The sequence below is a fragment of the Aplidium turbinatum genome, chromosome 7, assembly GCF_918807975.1.
Source record: "Aplidium turbinatum chromosome 7, kaAplTurb1.1, whole genome shotgun sequence".
NCBI classification, from domain to species: Eukaryota; Metazoa; Chordata; class Ascidiacea; order Aplousobranchia; family Polyclinidae; genus Aplidium; species Aplidium turbinatum.
Genome location: NC_137478.1, coordinates 27,230,076 through 27,253,874, shown reverse-complemented (window position 1 = coordinate 27,253,874; position 23,799 = coordinate 27,230,076). Strand labels below are relative to the sequence as shown.

The window sequence follows — 23,799 nt, the reverse complement described above, 5'->3', positions numbered from 1 at the left end:
ATTTCTTTTGTAAGGTCGTTTGCATCTACATTTGTGAAGTAGGCTAAACAATGATCATGCTGCTAAAAATGAAACTCGATTGATTGCCTATTGTTTTTGTCATTAACGTGTCCAGTATACTTATTCTAGTAGCCTAATCGTATTCGAAATGTTTTTACAGGCTGCGTAGGCGAGTGGTGAGAACGTCTACGCGACGTTCGAAAGGACGTGGGTTCGACACCACTCCAGAGCATACGGCTGTGTCTAGGCAAAGACACTTAATGGCAAGCCATAATAGGGGGAGCAGCCGACTCGAAGACTATATGTCACTTCCCTGCTTCCTGTCGTCTGTTGTATCGCATCTGTGATCGCAGTGCACTGTATGTTATTGCAATGGGTGCAAATAAAAACACGATTGTTATTATTATTTTTATGTTATATATTGGCCTATGAAAAATACCTCATGTTTTGCTAGGTGTAAGTTTTTATAAAATAGTACCGTAAGATGGGTCGCCTGTGGTGGAGAAGGCTCCGAATTCCTATATATTGCATCATAGTTATGATGGCAATGCGATTGTTTTGGTATTCCTTATTTTCAGAGTCGAAGCAGATAAATGAATATGGGCTTAAAGATGGTCAAGGTATGAGAAACCACCCTGTAGACTCTGATGAAATGGAACGAGGTGACTCAATAAGAAATATAAATCTTGATATGAATGAACGATTTAAGCTGGGACATGACTATAAAGCAGATGAAATAGAAGCATCGGACAATGCAGTACCATCCAAATACCGAAATATCAAACAAAAATTTGTTACCAAATCTACCAAACAATTAAAAACATCCACAGAAGAACCAGACAATGTGTTGCATGATATTCAGGTAATGCCACCACATTTCAATGCACTAGATAAAAGTATTCAAACAAATGATGAGTTGGAAGATGTAGAAATGTTAGAAGACAACAGTGAAGAACTCGACCCTTCCGCAGTTTTGCAGTTGGATCAAAATGATGTATTTCATCACCCTGATCAACAAATTGACTCAAATAAATTTGATAAGCCAGAACAGCCTGTAGTTAGTAAAGAATCTACAAGCGCAGAAAAAAATGAAAATACTGCCAATGAGAAAGTGTTGAAATATTCTGAAAACTTTGGTATGAAACCTAGTGACAAAGAGGATCTCTCTCAAGATCGTGTTCAATTTACTGATGATAGGGAATTTCGTAAAGAACCTGTCAAGTCTTTAAAGCCAAATCAATTTGAAAAGCATGTTAATGAAGAAGAATCAGAACATCATGTACCAGATAATAATCAATCTGAGATACAACTTGACCATGAAAAATCTGTTAAAACAGAAAATCAAACTGTCAAAATTTCACATTCTATCCAGTCGGAAGCCTCACTCACCACTAAAAAATTGAAGGAACCTCATCGAGATCAAAAATTTTCCAAAGCTAAAGGACAGCTTAGTTTTCAACAAATTGATAAACATGATACATCAGTACAACCTCTCAAAAGTTTGCGTCCTGTTCAGACTGACAAATCTTCTAACGTTCAATGGCAAAAACCCATAGATTCTCAACAATATATTCAAACTGAGAGGACAGTTGAACTTGAGCAACCTATAACACACAAAAATGACAGCAAGTCTAAAAAACTCAGTACTGTTACGAGAATGAACGACAATACCTTTGATAAATTTTCTCCAATACAAAAATTGGAAGCTACTGAAAAACATGCAAATGTACAAAATCTTAACAAAGTTATGCAACACTTTGTGACAAAAGAAGGTATAAAAGCTGAACAGTTGAAAAATTTTAGCCAAACAAGTAATTTATTCAACAAAAGTTCATTGCTGACGCAACCTATCATGTATGAACCTAATTGGGAATCCTTAGACAGCCGCCCTTTACCAGCATGGTACGATCACTCTAAGTTTGGTATATTTATTCATTGGGGCATATTTTCTGTCCCAAGCTTTTCTAGTGAAAAGTTTTGGTGGAAATGGCAGGTATGTGAAGATAATAATCTGCTAGTTTGTATGTAACAAATTAACATAATTCTTGTTTGAATATATATTATAGTTATACCATAGTTGTACTAGAGTACGGTAATATGGTTACATGACGATATATGGCTAGGAAAGCGTTGTTCAGTCAGAACCAGTTTTGGAATTGGATCTTTGAGTGAGTTCTCTTCATGAATCGCAAGGACTTGTACATTGTGCAAGCCTTCACACTGATACAAAATTTATATATATAAGTCATACATAGTTGCAAATGGTGTATGATTTGAACTGTCGTATTTTTGGTTTCAGTTATGTTCTTGTAAGCCTCGGTTTTGTCTTGTGACTGCTTTCTCATTTCAAGCATACAATTATAAAAAAATTTTATCTAAATATTTCATAGTACCGGTAACAGTCTTTTAACACAACTTCCATTTTAGGGATCCGAAAAAGATCCAGCTGTTGTACAGTTTATGGAGAAAAACTACCCAAGAAACTTTATCTATCCTGACTTTGCCAAGAATTTTACTGTAAAGCTTTTTAATGCGACAGAATGGGCTCATCTGTTTCAAGGTAAGTATTTGCTGTATTCTTCATAATAAAACTGCTGTTTTAAGATTGATTTCCAATGTATTTGCAAATAAAGTTGGACAGCACTTATAAACTTTGGGAAGAATCTGTGTTCTTCAACCCAGACTGCAAAATCTGTCATTTTTACATTGATTCAACGTCTGTGTCTGGGGGGATGCACCTGTTTTAGGCGCAGACAGTTAGGCACAGGTCAAATAGGCTTGCGCACACTGTGGCGTCAGGATATTTAGGTGCGGAGCACTGTGGTGCCCGTTCATTTAGGTGCTATTTCTAGTAAAGTCTGCAGATTGTATCAGCTCAGCTTTGGCAAAACCTAGTCAGGGTTTTGACGGAAAACTAAGTTACTCTTCATTCAAGCGTACCACCCGCTTGAATACAGGTTACGGTATATTTTTTACTGATGTGTAGTGTAGTTGTTATTTGACCTAACTAAAAGTGAACTCAGTCGTGTTCAAAAACTTGAATAACTTATTGATAAAGCTTTCGCCGACGCAAACCTGGACTAACAACAAATAAATGCCGAACACGCGCATTAAAAAAATAAAAAAATTTCTGTTCAATATAACATTTTGTGTGAAAAGCATTGCCGGTTTAAGCAGCTTCACTCACGAAAGCCATGACATATTTTTCTGTTCGATATGACATTTTGTGTGAAAAGAATTGCCGGTTTAAGCAGCTTCACTCACGGAAGCCATGACATATTTTTCTGTTCAATATAACATTTTGTGTGAAAAGCATTGCCGGTTTAAGCAGCTTCACTCACGAAAGCCATGACATATTTTTCTGTTCGATATGACATTTTGTGTGAAAAGAATTGCCGGTTTAAGCAGCTTCACTCACGGAAGCCATGACATATTTTTCTGTTCAATATAACATTTTGTGTGAAAAGCATTGCCGGATAAAGCATCTTCACTCGCTGAAGCCAACACTATCAACAAATAAATGCATGCGCATTAACAAAACAACATATTTTTTTGTTCAATATAACATTTTGTGTGAAAAGCATTGCCCTATCTGCCCAGTGCCAAGCTGATATAATCTGCAGACTTTACTAGGAATAGCACCTAAATGAACAGGCACACAACTCAGGCGTGTTGAAACAGTAATTTGCAATTTCAAGTGATTCATCCATAAGTTACATGGGTTAATTTTAGTACAAAATTCAAACCATTTTAACTCGAACAATTGCATTATATATGTCGTTTCTACCATTTTTGTTTTAATTATCAGAATCTGGAGCACAATATGTTGTCCTAACCAGCAAACATCATGAAGGGTTCACCTTATGGCCATCTAATATATCTAAAAATTGGAATTCTCAAGATGTTGGGCCACACAAAGACCTTGTTCGATTGTTGGCAAAGGCAGTTCGCTCCACAACCAGCCTTAAGTTTGGCTTATACTACTCACTGTTTGAGTGGTTTCACCAATCATATGCAGAGTGCGTATTTCTTTAAATGTTGATATACTGCATGAGAAACAGGGTCTGCTACTATTCGGTGAGTCCGATTCAGTGAGTCCGATTCGGTGAGTTCGATTCGGTGAGTTCGATTCGGTGAGAGCCCTATTCGGTGATTTTTTTGAATTTTTTTTTGAAAATTATCGGGTACCGTAGCCTAATTATCATTGCCGCTTTTACATCGTTTTAACGTCGCTAAACGTTGAAATAAGACCCTAACCACAACTCTAACCCTTATCCCCTTGGTCACAGCGGTAAACCATAATCTCTTCGTGGGAAATTTGTAACATAAGATTCCCAGATCCGTTTGTCTGTATGTAATGACCGAAAGAAACACTCCTTTGAAAACGTCTATTCAAAATTGTATTTCTGTAAAATTAGCCACCTGGCTGTCGAAATTGGGATGCAACACCGTACACCACTAAAAACTTGTCACTACGATACAAACTACTTAGATAAAGACGGAACTTTCGTCCAGCTGGCAAGCACTAAGCAAACAGTTGAATATGCTACCAACTTTCAAGCAACCATTTTACGAATGACCAGAATACATTGCATTATCTCAAACTCACGTACGCAGTTACTGTGACGTCATAGTGAAACATTGTGAAGTAATTCTCAACAGGTGTGATACAAGTCTTACGAACGATGGTGCAATCTTGGCTCATTTTTAGGAAAAATTCCATGACGTAATACGCTAAGATTCAGTAGACCTGAACGGTTTTTATATGACGTTTGATTTGGTAAACAATTGTCTGGAACATAGCGCACCCTAGTTATGACAGTCTAACATGGCATAACTAAGAAAGAATTGACGGCAATTGTGAGCCAATGAATAAAAACACACGATACACAAATTGTTTGAATCACTCACGTTTAAGTTAATACGCAAATACAAAGGGCATGCAAAGAATGAACAACAATAAGAATAATACGCGACAATACATGAAATTGGTACCATAGGTACATGCTAAAGTGACGCTATATACAATTGTTGTGATAATAACCGACTGTTCTGGGCTCAGACAAGTGTCGGCCACTGCAGACAAAACCAGGCTCAAACCCTAACACTTAGGTGTTCTCTACGGGGGCGAGGAACGAAATATCCCTCAACACGTAGTCTACTTTCACTTTCCCCGTACTCTCTTCATAGTTGCAGACGGCAACTTTAGCTCTACGAACCACAGGCTTCCCTTTCCTAATTTGTGGAACTATCTCATGCACCCTCCCAAGTTGATACTTCCCACGTTTACCAATGTCTTGGAGAGAACCCACCACTACAAGTTGACCAGGCTCCAAATTCTCGGCCATTTTTAGCCATTTTTGCCGACCCTAAAGCCCTGGCAAGTAAAAATCGATCCATTTACTCCAAAACTGCTGAGAAAGTGACAAATTGAACCGATAATTCCTTCTTAATTGGTCACGATCATCTGATTGCCCAACAACAGCACAGTATGTGTCTAAGTATGGGGTCAAAAGTGAGGCAGGGGTGAAGACAGTAAAATCCTTAGGGTTGTCACTCAAAGGTACCAAAGGGCGTTCGTTCACGATCCGAACGGCACTGCTCGTGTACGTAAGCAGTTCAATAAAATTGGGCTTACGTATTGAAAAGTCCAAAATGTGAAAAAAGTACTTAGTCATAATGGCCACGAAACCAAATCTACTAAGCCGAAATCTGGCCAAGAGATCTGCCAGAGGGTTTAACAAGGCAGGACACGGAATTACATCATTAACACAATTTTCTCGAAATTCAGACTTGCCATCGTAAGCAATACGCTTTTTTTATTGTGACCTTACAAAGTATGGTAAATACCACTCAAATCCCTTTACATTTTCTGCTTCACTAGCACGCTCGATATAACCATTAGATTTAAGATCCTTCATGGTGTCAGTAAGAAAATCACGAAGTTCCGGTTGTTTTAAAGCCTTCTTCCTTAAAGCAGCAGCTCTATCTGACGCCAACACAAAATTGTTAGGTAAATCAATATCTTCCTTCAACGGTACAGGTATCTCAAATCGATCATCTTTCAACTCAGTATTCGGTTCAACAAGTTCTCTAGCCAAAATGTCATTGCGAGACAATTCACAGGTTTCATTTTGCAAGTTCAAATCCTGAATGACTTTATTCAAGTCTGCTATTTCCATATCACAAGACTCAATTTTACGCTGAAAGCCAGAGATGACATCCGACTCTGAAGACGTCTGCACTCTGCACACATTAGCAACGCTTTCATTTAAGGGTGACTTACCACCACAAGCCAACCAGCCGAGAGGAGTGAGTAAAGCATGCGGTTCACTACGATTTTCACCAACACGCTCTTCTTTAGCCCACATCAAATAAGCGTTGTCGTTGCCAATTAGTACATCTACAGTACTACAATCCTTCAAATGAAATATATTCACGTCATAAAAATGACGAAAACCACTTAAATCCTGCTTATGCGGTAAAGTTTTAACATCGTCAGCCCAAGCTGGGTTAACCACCGAAGTTATATCACAAAACAGTTCATCCGTCTCTAACGACTGGATGTTGAGTTTAACAAGGTTAGCACAAGTAGGTTTCTGACCAGCCAGAGTATCCATTTTAAACGACGCTTTATCATACGGTTTAACGCCAAGTTCGCACACCAAATCACTCGAAACAAAAGTCAACTGCAAACCAGGATCATGCTGACAATACACCAACTTCGATTAGCCAGTCATTGGATTCAAAACACGAGCAGCAGTAACGCGGTTAAAGGCTGCTTCAACATTTCCAATCTTAACATTACGCACAGGAACTCTGGCACCAGCATCTTCTTTGCCGATCGAATCCAGAGAATCACGTGACGTCACATAAAAATCATGCAGAAGAAAATAGTGTTTCCTATCGTTGTTAGGCCCACATTGACGACAGTTGTTTGCATGATTACAGTTCCTAACCATATGCTGGCGCAAACAATTCAAACATTTGCCAGCTTTCACAATAACATCTCTCCGATCTTTAGGTGTCAAGCGCAAAAAATCTTTACAATTAGACAAAAAATGATATTCAACTTGACCCCGTAACAAACAATAAATGCATGCCGGTAGGTTTTTACTTCTGGCCTCACCACCGCGCGGTGCGCCAACAGCAGTCGAGTACTGCGAACTTCCTGAAATCACATTATCATGGGGTTTTACCGACGTCTGCCTAACCGGACATGAAGGCAATTTTCCTTTGCCAAACTTTTTAAAATGCTGCGACTCACCAGAATCGCCCATTAGCATAATGCTAAAATCAGTCGACTTACGCGTTTCCTCCTGTACTACAAATTTGAACAAACTCTGAAAAGTAGGCTCATTAGTGCTACCATACTGATCACCTAAAAAGTCAAGATAACGCTGCTTAGCGTCAAACGGGATTCACTTAGCCAAATCCAAAACAAAACGTCTTTCCAATTTATCACGCTGACCATAAGCTTGCGCGTAAAGCAGACACTGCGACAATTCATCTTTAAACTCTTTCAAATCACTGGAAGACATCGAAGTTAATTTGCTACCATAGCGGTACTTCCTAATTTCTGGTTCGGCAAAAAGACCTCCACGAACTCCAAAACGTTGGGACAAGCGATCTAACGACATTTCTATCCTGTCTTCCTCTGACAAGCCAGGAGTGTCGGAAACCAAATTAGCAATCATTTGAGCAGCTGTCTTAACACAAGCTGCTTGTAACAAAGTCAAACGAGTTCCTTTAAAGGGCGAAACTGCCATCAAGGCCGTAATACGATTTTTAAAGAAGACAAATGGCATATTATTACCATCGTAACCAATCAAGGCCGCCTTATCGAAAAACATCCTACTATTTTGGTATTCAAAAAAGCTATCCTGTTGTTGAGAACTCGATTTAGCGGGAGAAGACAAGCTGTATCCCTTAAGGGGCTGAGGGGGCTCAGTCACGTACACAGCACGATCAAGATCCTCACAAACGTTAAAATCAGTAGACGCGACACGCCTCTCACAACCACCCAAATTACGTGTAGCTGGGCGATCAAAACCTAGCGGCGCAGAAAACTGTGAAGGGGGCAAAACATTACTGCTGATGGCGGCCCCGTGACCTGTACGCTCTGGGGGAGGAGTTCGGTTATTATTCGCAGGCCTTGGCTTTAGATCCTTAGGAAGACCCTTAGCCGCAGCCCCGAGACCTCCTGAAACAGCTTGAAAACATGTGGATTGTACTGGACCACTTACGGATTGAACTGGTGTCTGGAAAAGGTTATCTAAATTTAACCTAGATTGATGTTCACTTCTGGAATGCCTAGATGATCCCTTCTTAGAGCTATGCCGGGAGCCCGCCTCTGATCGATATTTAGCTAAAGCTACCTCCTTACGTTGTTCAGCCCTCAACTGGGCGTCTTTGAGTGCAAACTCAGCCGCTCTCGCGGCGGCCTCAGCAGCTCTCACTTCGGCCTCAGTTTTCGCGACGGCCTCAGCAGCTTTTGCTTCAGCTCGTATGGCCTCAGCTCTCGCGGCGGCCTCAGCAGCTCTCGCTTCGGCCTCGGCTTGTATCTGGAGCTCTTCTCTTCTGAGCTGTAGGTTAATTTGTGCAACTATCCGAGGCGAGCTCTCAGACATCCTAGTGCTTACATTTGAGGCGCTATCCTCAGGATGTATGTCAGCATCCAACCTATCTGAGAACTCACTTTCTTTTTGTTTGAAGTTATTTTTTAACGAGTTAAATTCGGGATCTACCCTATCACGAAGTTCTGCCAGAATTGCAGAGTAAAAAATTTTACTCAAAAGTGCATGGAAATGCCGTAATTCCTCTCTTAAAGTAGATAAGTTAGATCTAAAAATTAACAGTTCCTGCTTATCACTCAAAGAAACTAGGGCTACAGAAAGTTTCCCAATTTGAGTCAAAATATCCCTTCTAAGATGCCGGGCCTCTCGAACTGACTTAGCCTCATCGTTACTGGGTCCCTCCCCAGAATGGCCTGCCCGACCGCAAAGAACATCATCAGGCTTAAACTCAGTCGAGTCGACGGCGGCCGAGTCCCTGTCGCCACCGAGTGTAGACATATTAAATGTTGGGGCTAAATTTAACAATTAAAAAATTAAGTTACACAAACACACAAAATATTAAGTTATAAAAAACTTAACTGCAAAGACCGTAAAAATACAAAAGGAATTTAAATACACAGTACCGTAGTTGTAGGGTTATATCTATGAAGTCCCAAAGTTCTACAAAACTTGCTTGGATTCGTCCACTTGAATCTTCAAGCACAGATCGATTGTCTTTAATCTTCTATCTTGCCAATGAATGTTAATGTTGCTTCCAGATGAAATGATAAACTTCTTCAGATTTTTTCTTTTTCTTGCTAAAGAGCCAACAAACAAACGTCTTTATTTTTTCAGCTTGAAGTTCTTCAATATACCAACTGAGAAGAATCGTCTTGATTATTTCTTGTGCTTCTGCAGCCTACCAACCAATAACTTTGTCTTTATTATTTTGCTTCAGTACCAAACACTAGACAGAGTAACGTCTTTATTTTTATTTTTTTGTGCTTCTAAGTTCCAACTGACAACAACGTCTTTATTATTTATGCTGCCTGTGCTTCCGTACAAACACCAGCTAGAGTAACGTCTTTATTGTTTATGGTCACAGCGGTAAACCATAATCTCTTTGTGGGAAAATTGTAACATAAGATTCCGGATCCGTTCGTCTGTATGTAATGACCGAAAGAAACACTCCTTTGAAAACGTCTATTCAAAATTGTATTTCTGTAAAATTAGCCACCTGGCTGTCGAAATTGGGATGCAACACCGTACACCACTAAAAACTTGTCACTACGATACAAACTACTTAGATAAAGACGGAACTTTCGTCCAGCTGGCAAGCACTAAGCAAACAGTTGAATATGCTACCAACTTTCAAGCAACCATTTTACGAATGACCAGAATACATTGCATTATCTCAAACTCACGTACGCAGTTACTGTGACGTCATAGTGAAACATTGTGAAGTAATTCTCAACAGGTGTGATACAAGTCTTACGAACGATGGTGCAATCTTGGCTCATTTTTAGGAAAAATTCCATGACGTAATACGCTAAGATTCAGTAGACCTGAACGGTTTTTATATGACATTTGATTTGGTAAACAATTGTCTGGAACAGCCCTAAACACTAACCCTTACCCCCTACCCCCTAACCCTATAACGGCAATGATAATTAGGCCACGGTACCCAATAATTAAAAAAAAAATCACCGAATAGGGCTCTCACCGAAAAAGGCTCTCACCGAATAGGGAACTCATCGAATCGGACTCACCGAAACGGGCCATTCCGTGAGAAACAAGTATATACTGTGACTATGTTCCAGTTTGTTCAGTTTCTTTACACGTTATGACACTGTTGAAAACGAAATGGTGTCAGAGAACCAACTATACTGTATATACTACTCACTGAAAATTTCCATGCTATGTAAAAACAAGTAAACCGAACGTTTTTGCCGCAACGTTACACTGTATTTATGTTCAGTGTTCAATATGTTTTGTTTTTTTAACCATAGACAAATAAAGCCTTACCATCAGGCGGCATTTACCATAATAACATGAAAATAAACTAAAAATTACGAACGTTTTTGGCCATACTCATGTTAGCCTTTTTTTAAACATTAAAAAATCGATTATGTTGCTTAGTTTTATTTGCTTGTGGTACAAAAAGTAAACTCACCATCAAACCTTTAACTCGATTACCACTATGTACCAAAAAAAATTGAAGAAACTGTATCATCTCTTGTGAAACACTTTCAAGACTCATACTCATTACACAAGTCAGCTTTTATATTTAACAATCATTTCAGAGACAGGCTACGAGGGTTTCAATCAACAAAATTTGTTGATGAAAAAGTGTTGCCAGAGCTTCAATCTCTCATCAATAACTATGCACCAGATATAGTTTGGGCGGATGGTGATGTTGGTCCAGCACGTTACTGGAAATCAAAAGAATTTTTAACTTGGCTTTACAATGAGAGCAAAGTTAAGGTAACCCATTTTAGTCATAGTCGCATTTGTGGAAAGATTTGTTGTGCTTAAAAAATACTAGTGGAAGTTAATCGAAAAAATGATTTGTAGTAATAATTAAAAGGACTCATAGTAATATTGGTAAGCGTAATTGCAATATAATAATAGCATTTATGTGATACAGTATAGTGCCACTGCCATGTCCTTAGTGAAAGCTATACTCCTAAGTTATTTACATGACAATAGTAAAACAAAATGTGTTTGGCAATGTAAAGTAGAATTGTTTTCAGACTAGTCTTATAATGATGCCCTTTTCTGAGCCCTTTATGTGAATAGGTGAAGGATTCCGACAACTGGCGGCAACAGCCCGAAAGCTACGGCCGTCATAGTGCGTTTTGCCCGAACAGTTGATTGAAAGTGATTAACTGACATCAGAGTAGTTAGTTCTTTTAGATGTTTTTGCTCAAATTTTTAAGTTTGTTTAGAGAATATATAATTTTATCGTCATTTTACCTCGAATTTATATAATTTGCAAGTAAGTCGTTGGATCTTTCTCTTATCAGCACGTTTTGCCAACAGTACTTTGTGTGGTGACATTTTATTGAGGTGGTTCATGTGATGTTCATAATAAATAGAAAACAATATTTTCCGGTTTCAATTTAAAAGAACTACCTTCTTACTTGGTAATCATTTAGCCCAGTGTTTCCCAAACTTTTTTTTACTAACGCCCCCCTGGACAACGAACAGAGAATGAAAAGCCCCCTTCGACAAAAAAGTAAAACCAAAGTTATTTTCCATTTATCACAACTTAAAGTCCAACTCTAATGAGATGGATGAGATTGGTGCAATGTGATAAGCCTCTTGATATCGGGTTCCAGTTTGGATAGGAACAGTCTTAAGTCTCCCCGTCTAACTATGTCAAGACGATTTCTTTTGTTATCCAGAAGCGTTGTCACGGCACTGAAAGCACGCTCCACCAAAGTATGAGCTGGGAAAGGCAATGATAAAAACTTTGACCCGATTCCACACGTGAGGGTATTTCTCTTTGATTTGGTTCTGTAGCCAGAACGATTGATACAAGATATTGAACTTTGGTTTGAGTTTAAAGTCGCTTTGCAATGTGATCAGTTCCTCCTCAAGAATTCCATGTTCGGAAATATCACAGAATGGGTCGATTATCCAGTCAGGGATTTCTAACTGGAGTACATCCTGGAATCGAACTCCCATGTCTTTGTGCACTTCTTGAAGATCAACATCAGATATGCCTCTGTCACTGGTATCAAGTTGATGTAAGCTTGAGAATTGGAAAAATTCTCATCTAGCTAAATTTCGCTGATACAACACTAGCTTATTCCTGAACCCAGACAGAGCCGATTTCACCTTGATTAAATTTACTTCGTTACCCTGAAGGGATAAATTCAATTCATTAAATTTGGAAAATATGTCTGACAAGTAGGCGATATCATTTCTCACAACCAAGACGTCATTCGCAAGGCTAGGTTCACAACTCTGTAGAAATTCCACGACAGTTTCAAACAGCGAATAAAATCGTGCAAGGCAATTTCCCTTGGAAAGCCATCGTACTTTGGTGTGGAGTAGTAAGCGCTCAAAAGCTTCATCATTCTCATTGCACAATCGTTTGAATAAGCGTGTGTTCAGAGCGTGCGCTTTAATTTTATTCACTGCTTTGATGACAGTCTTCAAAGATAGATTGAGACGAACGCTCATATTTTTGGCCACCAAATGCTGCCGATGAATTACACAGTGAATTGTGAGCATGTGGGAATTTGTTGCTTTTAGGAATGCGTTGAAGCCACGGTAACGGCCCACCATAGATGGGGCACCATCAGTTGCACACGCCATGATGTTGGTCAGTGGAATTTGATATTTTTCAAAATATGTTTTGACTTCCTGAAATACTGTCTCACCCCGGGTATCCGTATCCAGAGATAAAGCCATTGCCAGCTCTTCATTTAAGACTCCATCGTGCACAAAACGAACATATCCAAGTAACAGTGATTCATTTCCTGGCAAAGTAGACTCATCCAGTTGGAGACTGAACTCTGTATTCCTGATTATGTTGCACAACCTAGCTTCTATATCGGTAGCCATCTCATCAATCCGTCTTTGTACAGTATTATTACTCAGAGGAATTCACTTGATAACTGTAGAAGAGGCCTTGTGATGTAAAACAGTGTCCAAAACTTCCTTTACTGATGGTAAGATTAGTTCTTCGCCAATCGTATGAGGCTTGCCTTTTCTTGCAATCATTAAAGACAAATTGTACGACGCAAGCAATCCATCATCACTTTTCTGGGATGAGTTTGACAACATGGTATCAATAGTTTTTTGTTTTTTGAAATTGTCCCAAAGTGATCGGAAAAATGTTGTATTTTTGCCTGCTTTATCTGGATGAATTTTAGATAAATGTTCGGAAAGTCTGGAAGGTTTCATCGCTGCATTAGAAAACACTTTATTGCATAGCAAACACATCGGTTGCAATTCAGAACCTGGGGCTGGGATAAATCCATATTGAAGGTAGCTTATACTGTATCGTCTAGAATCTAGATTTTCGTTTCTCAGAACTCATTGTAGCAATCTTATATTTAGCTTATTGCAGATGATTGTTCTAAAAATATTTTATATTTATTCGACTCAATATATCAGTAGCCTACAAAATTGTAAGCAAACTACTGAATTTTTTTTAAATACTATAAGCCTTGATTACATAGTAATGCTCTTCCACACCCAAGCATTTCTTATTCTGACTGCACTAATTTATTCAAATCAAATGATTCTGATCATAACATCACTGCGTAGGGTGGTAGGCTATATTGCTCTGGGTCTGGCTGCAGTTGCAATTTTCCAATCTCACCAGTGAATGAAAACCTAATTATGACATCACAAAGTTAGAAGAATGGAATTCGCATTTCTAATACAGTAGGTAAACTGAAAACTCGCTCGATCAAAATACTCTACCATTGTAAGATCGGATTTGCATAATCGCAGTGCTTCAAAGTAAGTCATGCGTAATTACGACCTCAGCAAACTTGTAAGGCACTGCGAAGCGACGTTGCCAAAAATGAACATAATTGCCACAATATCTGCCACAGAGCTTGTATACTTGTATAGTCACCCTCTTCTTGTATTTCTTTGAAGTGAAACATGACCAAAAAATGCTTTGCAATCCTCTTCTTGTAACTGCCCCGATTTACTCTCAGCGCCCCCCAATCGCCCACTTTACAGCCAGCGCCCCCTTCATGGTCGCAAACGCCCCCAGGGGGGCGCTGGCGCCCACTTTGGGAATCACTGATTTAGCCTAATAATCCATTTGCATGACTGAAAATTTTTATCTGAAAGTGTGTCTCAACTGTCGATTACCAAAAAACAAACAGCCTTTTTATATTTTTGCCTGAAAACGTTTTTATTTAGAACACTGTGGTGACAAATGACCGATGGGGAGATGAAACACATTGCAAGCATGGTGTCTACACGTTGTGCCCTGACAATTTCCAACCAAACGGCTCAGAAAAGTGGGAAAAGAGTACGTCAATAGACAGGCTATCGTGGGGTTTCAGACGCGAAGCAGAACTCAAGGACTTAATGACCATTTCAGAAATTCTTAATGTGAGTTGTATTGCTCGGATAGTGTAGTCGCATTAACAGTGTCCAGTGTGTCATATACTTTAGGGCAATGTTTCTTAAAGCCTAATTCGTCCAAAACCGAAATTCGCTTAATTTTTGCTGAAATGGCACTCTTGTCTTTCTCTTAGTTGCCCTCCAATCAAGGGCTTTGGAGCCAGAATGCAAACCCTTTGCAGCCCATGGTTTGAGAATCCTGTTTCGGGCTCAGGTTTATAAAAAAAGGGGGAGAGGGAAGAAAATATTTGCTAGTTTTTGATTTCCGCCATATTCTTCCATCTGCCCCCATCGTAAGACAAATTAGTGAAACGTGTTCCGATAAGTGAAGCAGTAAAATAAATCAATTAAACAACAAACAGATCATTCTGTCTATTTTTGTCCATCTAGAACAGCGTTTTTCAACCTATTTGTCATCGCGCAACCCCTGATATACTTTCGCGTTTGCTAATGCATCCCCATTGGATTCAAACAATACTGTGCTTGTCAATATCATAACAATGAACAAGTGAAGCAACAACACGTATCTTTGTCGGATATTGGCTGCAAACAACCTCTCGTTTGACTAACTTACCTAGGCTACTTGAAGTGTAAATGTGACATAGTGATCTAAAAATTCAGAATATCACATCAATATAAAAAAGCAAGAAATTGATACCCCTAACAATCGATAAACCCTCACGGAACCCCTGTTGAAGAGCACTGGTCTAGAAGCTATTAGTTTTGTAAAATGTTGTAGGCTATTTCAGCAAGACTGTAATACTCACCAAATTAAAGATTTCATTTTGTAAACCAGGAATGTCGGACTGTCGGTCACTATCAGACCGCTGTCCGGTACCGGTCTGCTAAACTTTTGTTACCAGTCCACGCACAACGAAAATGTGTATCAAATTTGTAATCATTCCACCGTGATGGTCAATTGGTTAAGTGACCGATTTTGCGCACCAAGAAACGATCAAGCTGAGGTAGCGCTGGTTCAGCTTTCGATGCGTGCGCTTGAGCAACGCATTTAAGAACTGATTTCTATTCAGTGATATCTAGTAGATGGAAGAATTCACAGACGGCAACACTTCAACAACAATCTGAAACTTCACGCTGTCGATCTGGATGACTAGACTAGGCCTGCGACAGTGGTTTGAAACCTCTGCAAGCATGCAAAACTGCCAGGAATAAGCTGCTCTCAAAGAAGCTTTCTCAGTCCAAGGATAAAGATTCCCACTGTCAATTCTACATAACATTCATCTTGAATACAATGCAATAACGTTGCCCATTGCTGGTTGAATTGCCCATTGTTGTTCATTGTTGCCCATTGTTGTTGCCCATTGTTGTTAAATACTCAAGAAAATATTTGCTCAGAGTAATAATGTTGATCTTAATAATTGCCAAAGTTAAACTTTCTTTACTTCTTGCAGTTGTTGGTGACCACTGTAAGCAAAGGAGGTAATTTTTTGCTGAACATCGGCGCCACAAAGGAAGGCGTCATTCCACCAATTTTCCAGCAACGCTTGACAGAAGTGGGGAAATGGTTGAAAGTGAATGGAGAAGGAATATATTCGAGCGTCCCATGGCGTTGTCACAACGACAGTTTAGCAAGTGGTGTTTGGTACACTTACAAAGAAGAGGCGATATATGCCTTTGTTACAAAGCCACCCGAAAATAGCACAATTTTGCTCGGGTCGCCAATTGGATCAATAGAATCCAAAGTGTATGTTTTAGGTTGGAATGATGTGGGAATACCCTGGAATAATAGATCACGTGACCGTAAAGCTGGAATAAGAGTTAGAATTCCTGAAGAATGCTGGTTAAATGGTACTTCTAAGTTGATCGTAACTCTAAAACTGGTCAACTTTAAATAACCCGAATTCATAAAGCTGGCTTGACCCAGTGGGTGTTTGAGCAGCCAATTTGTTTGCATTGTGTTTCTCGGCTGACGAGTGTACCAAGAATTGGGATTCCGTAGGTGTGTTTATTGTGATGCTGTTGTGCTAGGGATTGTACCGCAAATTCTGTGTGAAGTTGTCCTTCATTGAGTTGCACTTCTCAAGGAAAAATGGCCTCAACTTGCGTATGATGTCATTCATATGCCACATTGGCACTTTTACTTTAACGTTGAATTAATTTTTCTAAAGTTGAATTTTAGTTTATTTATAAAAGAAATAGCAATTGTGTCAATTTTTTCTATAAAAACGCACTCACTAAGTAATTGCCCTAAAAATTCAATCAAAGAAAACACATAAAGCTCTATTTACGATATTACCACGGTTTGCAGTGTTTGAAAAACATTACTTGTGTGTGTGTTGAAATTCTTATGATATTTAATTATTTAGCCTACCCAAGTTTTTAGCTCTGTGTGTTTGTACATTTACGCGTTGTGTTTTTTCTTTAGTTTTGCCGCCCTCGCTGCTTGCCGTAAGAAAGGATTTTACTTTTTTCAATCCCAGTTAATCTTGGTCACCACCATCTTGTACATGAAACTGCGATTTTTCATAAAGCAGTTAAGTAGTTTTTGGTATCTTTTGCAACGTAGTTTTGAATCCACGTGGCAGCACTGTAATTAGATTTACCAGGGACATCACATTACGGGATGCGAAACTGGGCTTTTCCTTCACACTAGAAGGGTCAATTCGAATTTTTTTCGCCTCATCACAAGCTTGTTTTTTATAAGAAGCATTCAATTGCTTTAAAACTAACTTCACTGCTTCTACATAGCCTATTAAATAAAAGTACTATACTTTACATATCAGGAAAAATGCGACCCTTGTGGGGCGGATAACCCAAAAGAGAATGTAGTTTCGCATCCCCTAATTTCAAATCCGTACTTTAACTTGACATAATCTCATTATTGAACCGCACTTAGAAAAACTGTGATGATGCTAAAGAGTTCTCTTGCCTGGTCTGTCATATGTCAAACAAATGACTCAAAATCTACGCTTTACTCGTTATAAACCGCTGTTTATACGTACTTTCAAGATAATGACGTCATATTTCATTGTGTGGTTTGATGGTCTACATCTTGGTATAGCCTATCCAGTTGCAGTGTTGTACGCGTCATTGATATAATTTGACGGCGTCAGCGTCTGCGTGAATTGCTTAAAAACTTTACGGCGTAAAGGACTGCGTAAGCTCTTAAAGCAATTGACGGCGTCAGCGCTAATTTCTAGCGCTATTTTTTGCCAGCGTCTCATAAAACGGAAATATTTCAACCAAGTTCAGGCTAACAATAGCTATAAATAAAGAGCAGGTATTATGTTTTGCCGAATGGATCAGAAACCAAACGAAATTACGAGATATAGCCTATTAAGCACAATCAAGAAACTAAAATGGTCCTGGGCAGGTCATATAGCAAGATATCAGGACAATAGATGGACTAAAAAATTAACAACATGGACACCACGAGAAACCAAAAGAAAGAAAGGAAAACCAAAAGTGAGATGGAGGGACGACATTGACAAACAATGCAATACAACCAATTGGTACCAACTAGCACATAATCGTGTAAATTGGCATGAAAAGGGGAAGGCTTACGCTTTGCAGTGGGCTCTCACAGGCTGAAAATGATGATGATGATTATATTTTAAGACTGTATTGTAATTAGCTGCTCAGCCTATTAGTTATTTCCTTGCAAAAAAACAAGCATTTCAAAACGTTTGTCTGACAATCTGCTGCGTTTGGGACGCATATTCAGGGGCGCCAGAGCGATTTTTGACTGGATGGGCAGGAGTATGAAAAAAGGGCACTTTTGTTGCTGAAAGGCCAATTTTTTTGTAAGTTTTAAGATAAGATATAGCGATAATGCTCATCTATCAGCTCATTATCGAGTAATGATACAAGTGTCCGCTATACAAAGAACAATGGCACGGAAGGGCATCATGCTATTTTATAATGATGTAATATAACTTACTGTGATGGAGAGTTTTGTGTCGTGAATATTATTTTGAGGCAAAAATAGAACATTATAATTAGGCTAAAAGCGAATAGCATAAATTGTTATATTGCAAAGTGTGCAGTAGCTTACATGACCTTAAAAGGGCACCATTGCCCCCTCTTCCCTCCCCACCCACAGAAATTTGAGGGCAAGGGGGGATCCGCTTCCCCTGCCCCCCGCTTCCGGCGCTCCTGCGCATATTGTCCTTTCCAATTAAGTGAAAACATGCGTTCCACGGCAGCGCTGGATGGTATTGGTGTGTTGTATTTCAAAAATAAGTTGAAAACGTTTAGTCGGAAAGGTATCACTTTTCCAAGCGTGCTGTGATAGTTTAGCATGAATAACTCTTTTAACGAGGTCCACTGCACCAACATCGCTTTTTTTAGGGGCATAGAGCTCTTGAAATAAAGTATATTCAACGTCCGCGATGCCATTCATGGATTTTTCGCTTTCTGTCTCTGATCCCTCGTTGTCAATACAAGGGTGATCACCATTTGGCAAACTTCTTCCGCATGTATTCCGGGAGCCATTCCAACCAACGCAAAAGCCGGTAATTCGGATGAGTCGCGCTGGCCAGAATACATTGTGAAACTCTTATTGTGAAACGAGATTTTCCATAAAAACAAAAAATGACGCTTAGCGCTTGACGCTTAAAATCAGCAAAATAGTTGACGGCGCTATCACTTCCGTCAACTGAAAAATAAATTGACGGCGCTAGCCTCAGCGTCAACAAAAAGTTGACGCCGTCAAATGACGCCGTCAAATTGACGGCGTCAACGTACAACACTGTCCAGTTGCAGGGTTGATTTTAAAAGTTTTGCCCCGATAGCTCAGTTAGTTATGCGCTCGACTTTGTGCACGATGAAACCTCAAGATCAAGCACTAGGCCTACTGGTTCGGCTCTCGGGGTGTGCGCCTGAGCAACACATTTCTAGGACTGCTCTCCTTTTAGTGGCACCTAGTGAATGGAATAATTCACAGACAAGAACACTTCAACAACAAGCTGAAAATTCACTATGACGATCTTGGTAACCGGGCCTGCGTCAATGCTTCAAGCCTCATTAAGTAGCTATTCGAAACTGCCAAAATAAAGCTTGCAGAGAAACTTTATCAATCCCACCAAACACTCTTCAAGCCACATATACCAAACAGCAGATCTTAGATGTGACAACTGAGATGCTTCGGATCTCAGATGCACCAACCGCGGATGGTTATGCGGCAATTAAGCTGATCGTTTGCTTTGTTAATCGAGAATCAGTTTATACGAAGTTCATTTGCTGTATAATAAACAAAGATTTTAACCAATAGGTTATTACACAAGGGAAAAGCAGTTCGCGAATTAGGCTAAATTTCCTAATCGGCTAATTTTTGAAGATCCACTGTCGGCCTTCTTTCAGAAGTAGCCTAAAACTGCTGTAGCCTATATTAAAAAGTTTTGATAGAAATAAGGAGGTGAAACGGCCAATTGAAAACGTGAGGGCTTCGCTGGCTTTGTAGACTAATCATTCAGTATAAACTTTTGATAAGCGTGCTATATTACATTATTTGCGCAATGTAGCAATCTCGGTGGATCAGCCATTCGGACGCAGTTTTAGTGACTTCAGGTCATAAGATAGCATATGGTTGACTGTTGCCAGAATTAAACATTGCATTTTTTTTTTAAGTGAAGCTAGTCAGACAAATACAATTCTAAATGAATGCCAGTAAAATAAAGAAAAAAATACAGAGTAATTTTGAAGTGAAAAGGGTGAAGTAAGAGAGCGTCAACTCATTTTTTTGTTCAACAGTATTTTAATCAGAGCGTACAAAAACTGTTACAACACCACTTAACGAACAGTTAGGTGTTGTCTTTGCATTGCAGATGCTTTTCCATTGTGGATGGTTTGGTTTTAAATATCCTCTGACTAACAACGCCTCCGGTAGCTTCACATAGGCTACTAGAACTAGCCTACTTGTAGAGGCTTTTGACGCAGGGTCGGTTACCAAGATTGGCAGAGTGAAGTTTCCGTTGTTGAAATGTTGTTGCCGGGGAATTATTCCATTCACTAAATGCCGCTAAATGGAGAGCAGTCCAGAAATGCGTTCAAGCGCATACCCTGAGAGCCGAACCAGCGCCGCTTAATCTTGAGTCAAGCACTTAGGCTAACTACGGAGCAAACGGGGCGGACCAGATAACATCCATAGTCTCAAATCCGTGAGTTTAAATCCGCTCCAATAACAATGCCACGTCGGAAGGCTCTGCACTTAGATTAAAATCAGAACTATTTGATGATTCAATCTACTGCTTGGCATTTAGACTAATGGTCTGCAAACTTTGTCATTTTTCCTTCCAAAGTCTCTTTAAGAGAATGGCGTCATCCAGTTGTAGTCTATCAGCTACAGGAGCGGATATAGATAAAAGCTTTTTTGGGAGCATCAACGTTTCAACAAAGTAAAGTATGTAGGCTACAGTAAGACAAAATAAACAACGTAAGTTAAAGTTTGAAAGGGAAAATAGCAACTATAGCCCCTCAGAAAAATGTGACAAATTTAACTTTGTTTTGAACTCGTCTTACGCATTTGAAAATAAAGAAAAAGTTTTTAATTAAATGCATTACTGAAAGCCTGCGTACCCACTACCCAATGCCGCAGGTTAAAATAGGTTTAAGCAAGCAAGAAAAGTTGCAAAAGAAGATTAGCCTACATGTTTTTTTTATACTTTTTGGATCAAGTACCCCCTTGGATTCGCTACTGCTTTTGTATAATCCAATTTCCAGATAGAAACGTTTCAACTTCAAAAGTATAATTCCCTTCGAGATAAGCTAACGTATAACCGGATTGAATGATAGACAAACAGCAGCTGGCCATGACGAACAAAATACTTTGAGGTTTGGTCATAGTCGCCAAATTAAGCGTAAAGTTTCTCAACCATGTATTGCGGACCAAAAGATCTCCATGCTTGTTTAATATAACAGGTGTAGGCCTACTTGAATGTTAAGGCAGGCTCAAGTAGTAGGCTATAGGCTACAAAAAAAAAATAGGAAGAAAGAAACTTGATATGGTTATTTGTCGGTCGTTGATGTTCTGTCAAAGGCAACTGAAAATTTTAACGATGGTTCGGGTGACTAAATTGTGTGAAAAGTGTGCTTTCAAAAATCACACAAATGACAGTTTTTTTCAGTTTGTGCAGCCAATGTGTAGCCTATCCATGAATTTTCAGAACAGCACTGTTGGAGGCGTGTGTCTCCTGTAGAAGAATAGCTGTTACTTGGTTGGCCTTCACTAGTTGTTCTAAATAAAGATGTCGATTTTAGACTTGGTCAAGTCTTCCACATTCAACTGCAGCAAGGTGATGCCTTCCCATACGACAACCGAAGTTGCCGCCCTGAACAGCTATTAGACATGAAGGGCGCATGCTCTGGTTCGGCATCACTCTGTACAGGATGGAGCTCTGTGAGCTACAATTGCTGTCTCGATTTGTTGTCATTCGCTTGATTGCAAGAATCCATTACCAGGGCTCATCACTAGGAGGTAGACAACTTGAGCCTCATGCGTTTTTTTCAGTCAGGGATAGGCTATCCCTTGTATCTATCTACGCATGACGATTCACGTAGCCTACAATACAAGTGGTGCATGAACCAAAGTTTGTACTGTTGAAACCATCAATATATCACATCAGTTTGCAACGTTCGTTTAACGCAGGGGTGACGAACCTTTTTGCGGTCGCGGGCCACTTTGTCAATGACACATAAGTTATCGGGCCACACAACTTTTTAATCGTAACCTACTGTACTACCGGTATGAAATCTTTTAGAAGCGACTCAAGATATTATTCATGAAAAGTAACAAACGGCAGATGAAAGTAATAAAACCCAAACAGTTGAAATTATCTTACACAGAATCGAAACATACAACAGTAAAAAATCGACCAAAAATACAAGATGAAGTTGGTGAATAGTGTTTTCACTGCTTTACCTTATAGCTTTCCTATTTTCTAACATTAAACCCTGAAAGTTAGTGTTTATGGCAAGAAAACAGCAAAGTAAAGATGTACCAGTGAAAGCATAAAATAGTTTTGAAATGTCTTTTGTCTTGCATGAGCGATTGTCAAATTGTTTTGCGGGCCGCACAAAATTCTTTGACGGGCCGCAGGTTCGTCACCTCTGGTTTAACGTAAAACAATGTTTCTTTGGCGCAAATAGTTGTCACAAAGAAATGGATTCCATCGATACAAAGTTTTTTAGTTTTATTAGATCCATTGTTAATGTTTTCCCGACTCGCCTACGCTTCCTGTGCATTAAATAAATGCTGTCCAGATCGCTGTGGGCCTGTTATTTCTGTAAGAAGCTGTTCACGCATCGTCTGACAGACTGGTAGCTTCACTGCAAGGAAAGGTTGTGATTATTAAACTAAAATCTGGATGATCATACGTTGCCCAGGACAACTTTAAACGTCACGTTTGGCGTCATAAGAAAATGACGTCATACTTCAAAATGTCTAGCGGTTGGCAAAGCATCGGAGATAAACTTAATCCTAACGAATAAATTTGCCTTTGGCTATTGTACTTTGGCTGATAAATATATCAAAAACAAATTTCTTAACCTCTTCCTTTCTAGCACTAGTTGCAACGTTCATCTGATGAAAGTGAAAGCAACAATGACCAGGTTGGTATATTGCTTCACTGACGTTTCGCGCACCATGACAATGCACTTCCTCAGAGCGAATAACATACAACATAAATTTGTAAATTTCATTTGTAAATTTTATTTTGTATGTTAGCCTATTCGCTCTGAGGAAGGGCATTGTCATGGTGCGCGAAACGTCAGTGAAGCAATAAATCAACTTGTTTATTGTTGCTTTTACTTTCACTTTCATCAGATGAACGTTGCAACTCGTGCTAGAAACGATAATTGTCCTGATGAACACCCAAACTTTTCAGTATCCTCTTCCTAGTAAATGTTTCTAGGCAGCCGAGTGTAGCAAGAATTGACAGCAATAGACAGGTGTTTCGGCTTTGAAGCTAGGCTCATCAGCAGGTTAGTTGATACAGTGTATCAACTAGCCTGGGCTAAAATATATCAACTAACCTTTTCCTTACTTTTATCAAAAATGTATCTGCCATCAATCTAACTAAGTCGGTTAAAAATGATTTGATTTATGCAATGATACTATACACCTATATACTGCCTGTCGCCAATAAGTTAATCTTTTACTGTTTTTCAAACACTCAAGAATTAA

General features: G+C 39.3%; 1 protein-coding gene across 1 annotated transcript; it reads left to right on the top strand.

The window, feature by feature from the left end:
• Positions 1-468: 468 nt before the first annotated feature.
• On the top strand, positions 469-17,646 carry LOC145774315 (uncharacterized). The gene is made up of 6 exons (XM_082585530.1): positions 469-1,993; positions 2,428-2,560; positions 3,809-4,019; positions 10,859-11,039; positions 14,451-14,645; positions 16,070-17,646. The coding sequence occupies exons 1-6, from the start codon at positions 485-487 to the stop codon at positions 16,511-16,513; spliced, it is 2,673 nt and encodes an 890-aa protein (XP_082441656.1). The 5' UTR covers positions 469-484; the 3' UTR covers positions 16,514-17,646.
• The last annotated feature ends 6,153 nt before the right edge of the window (positions 17,647-23,799 follow it).

Excerpts from the sequence above, each read along its gene's own strand:
- LOC145774315 (XM_082585530.1), top strand. The coding sequence starts at position 485 with ATGGGTCGCCTGTGGTGGAGAAGGCTCCGAATTCCTATATATTGCATC. Across the intron at positions 4,020-10,858 it reads TTTCACCAATCATATGCAGA|AGACAGGCTACGAGGGTTTC; the intron begins GTGCGTATTTCT and ends CAATCATTTCAG. Across the intron at positions 11,040-14,450 it reads ACAATGAGAGCAAAGTTAAG|AACACTGTGGTGACAAATGA; the intron begins GTAACCCATTTT and ends GTTTTTATTTAG.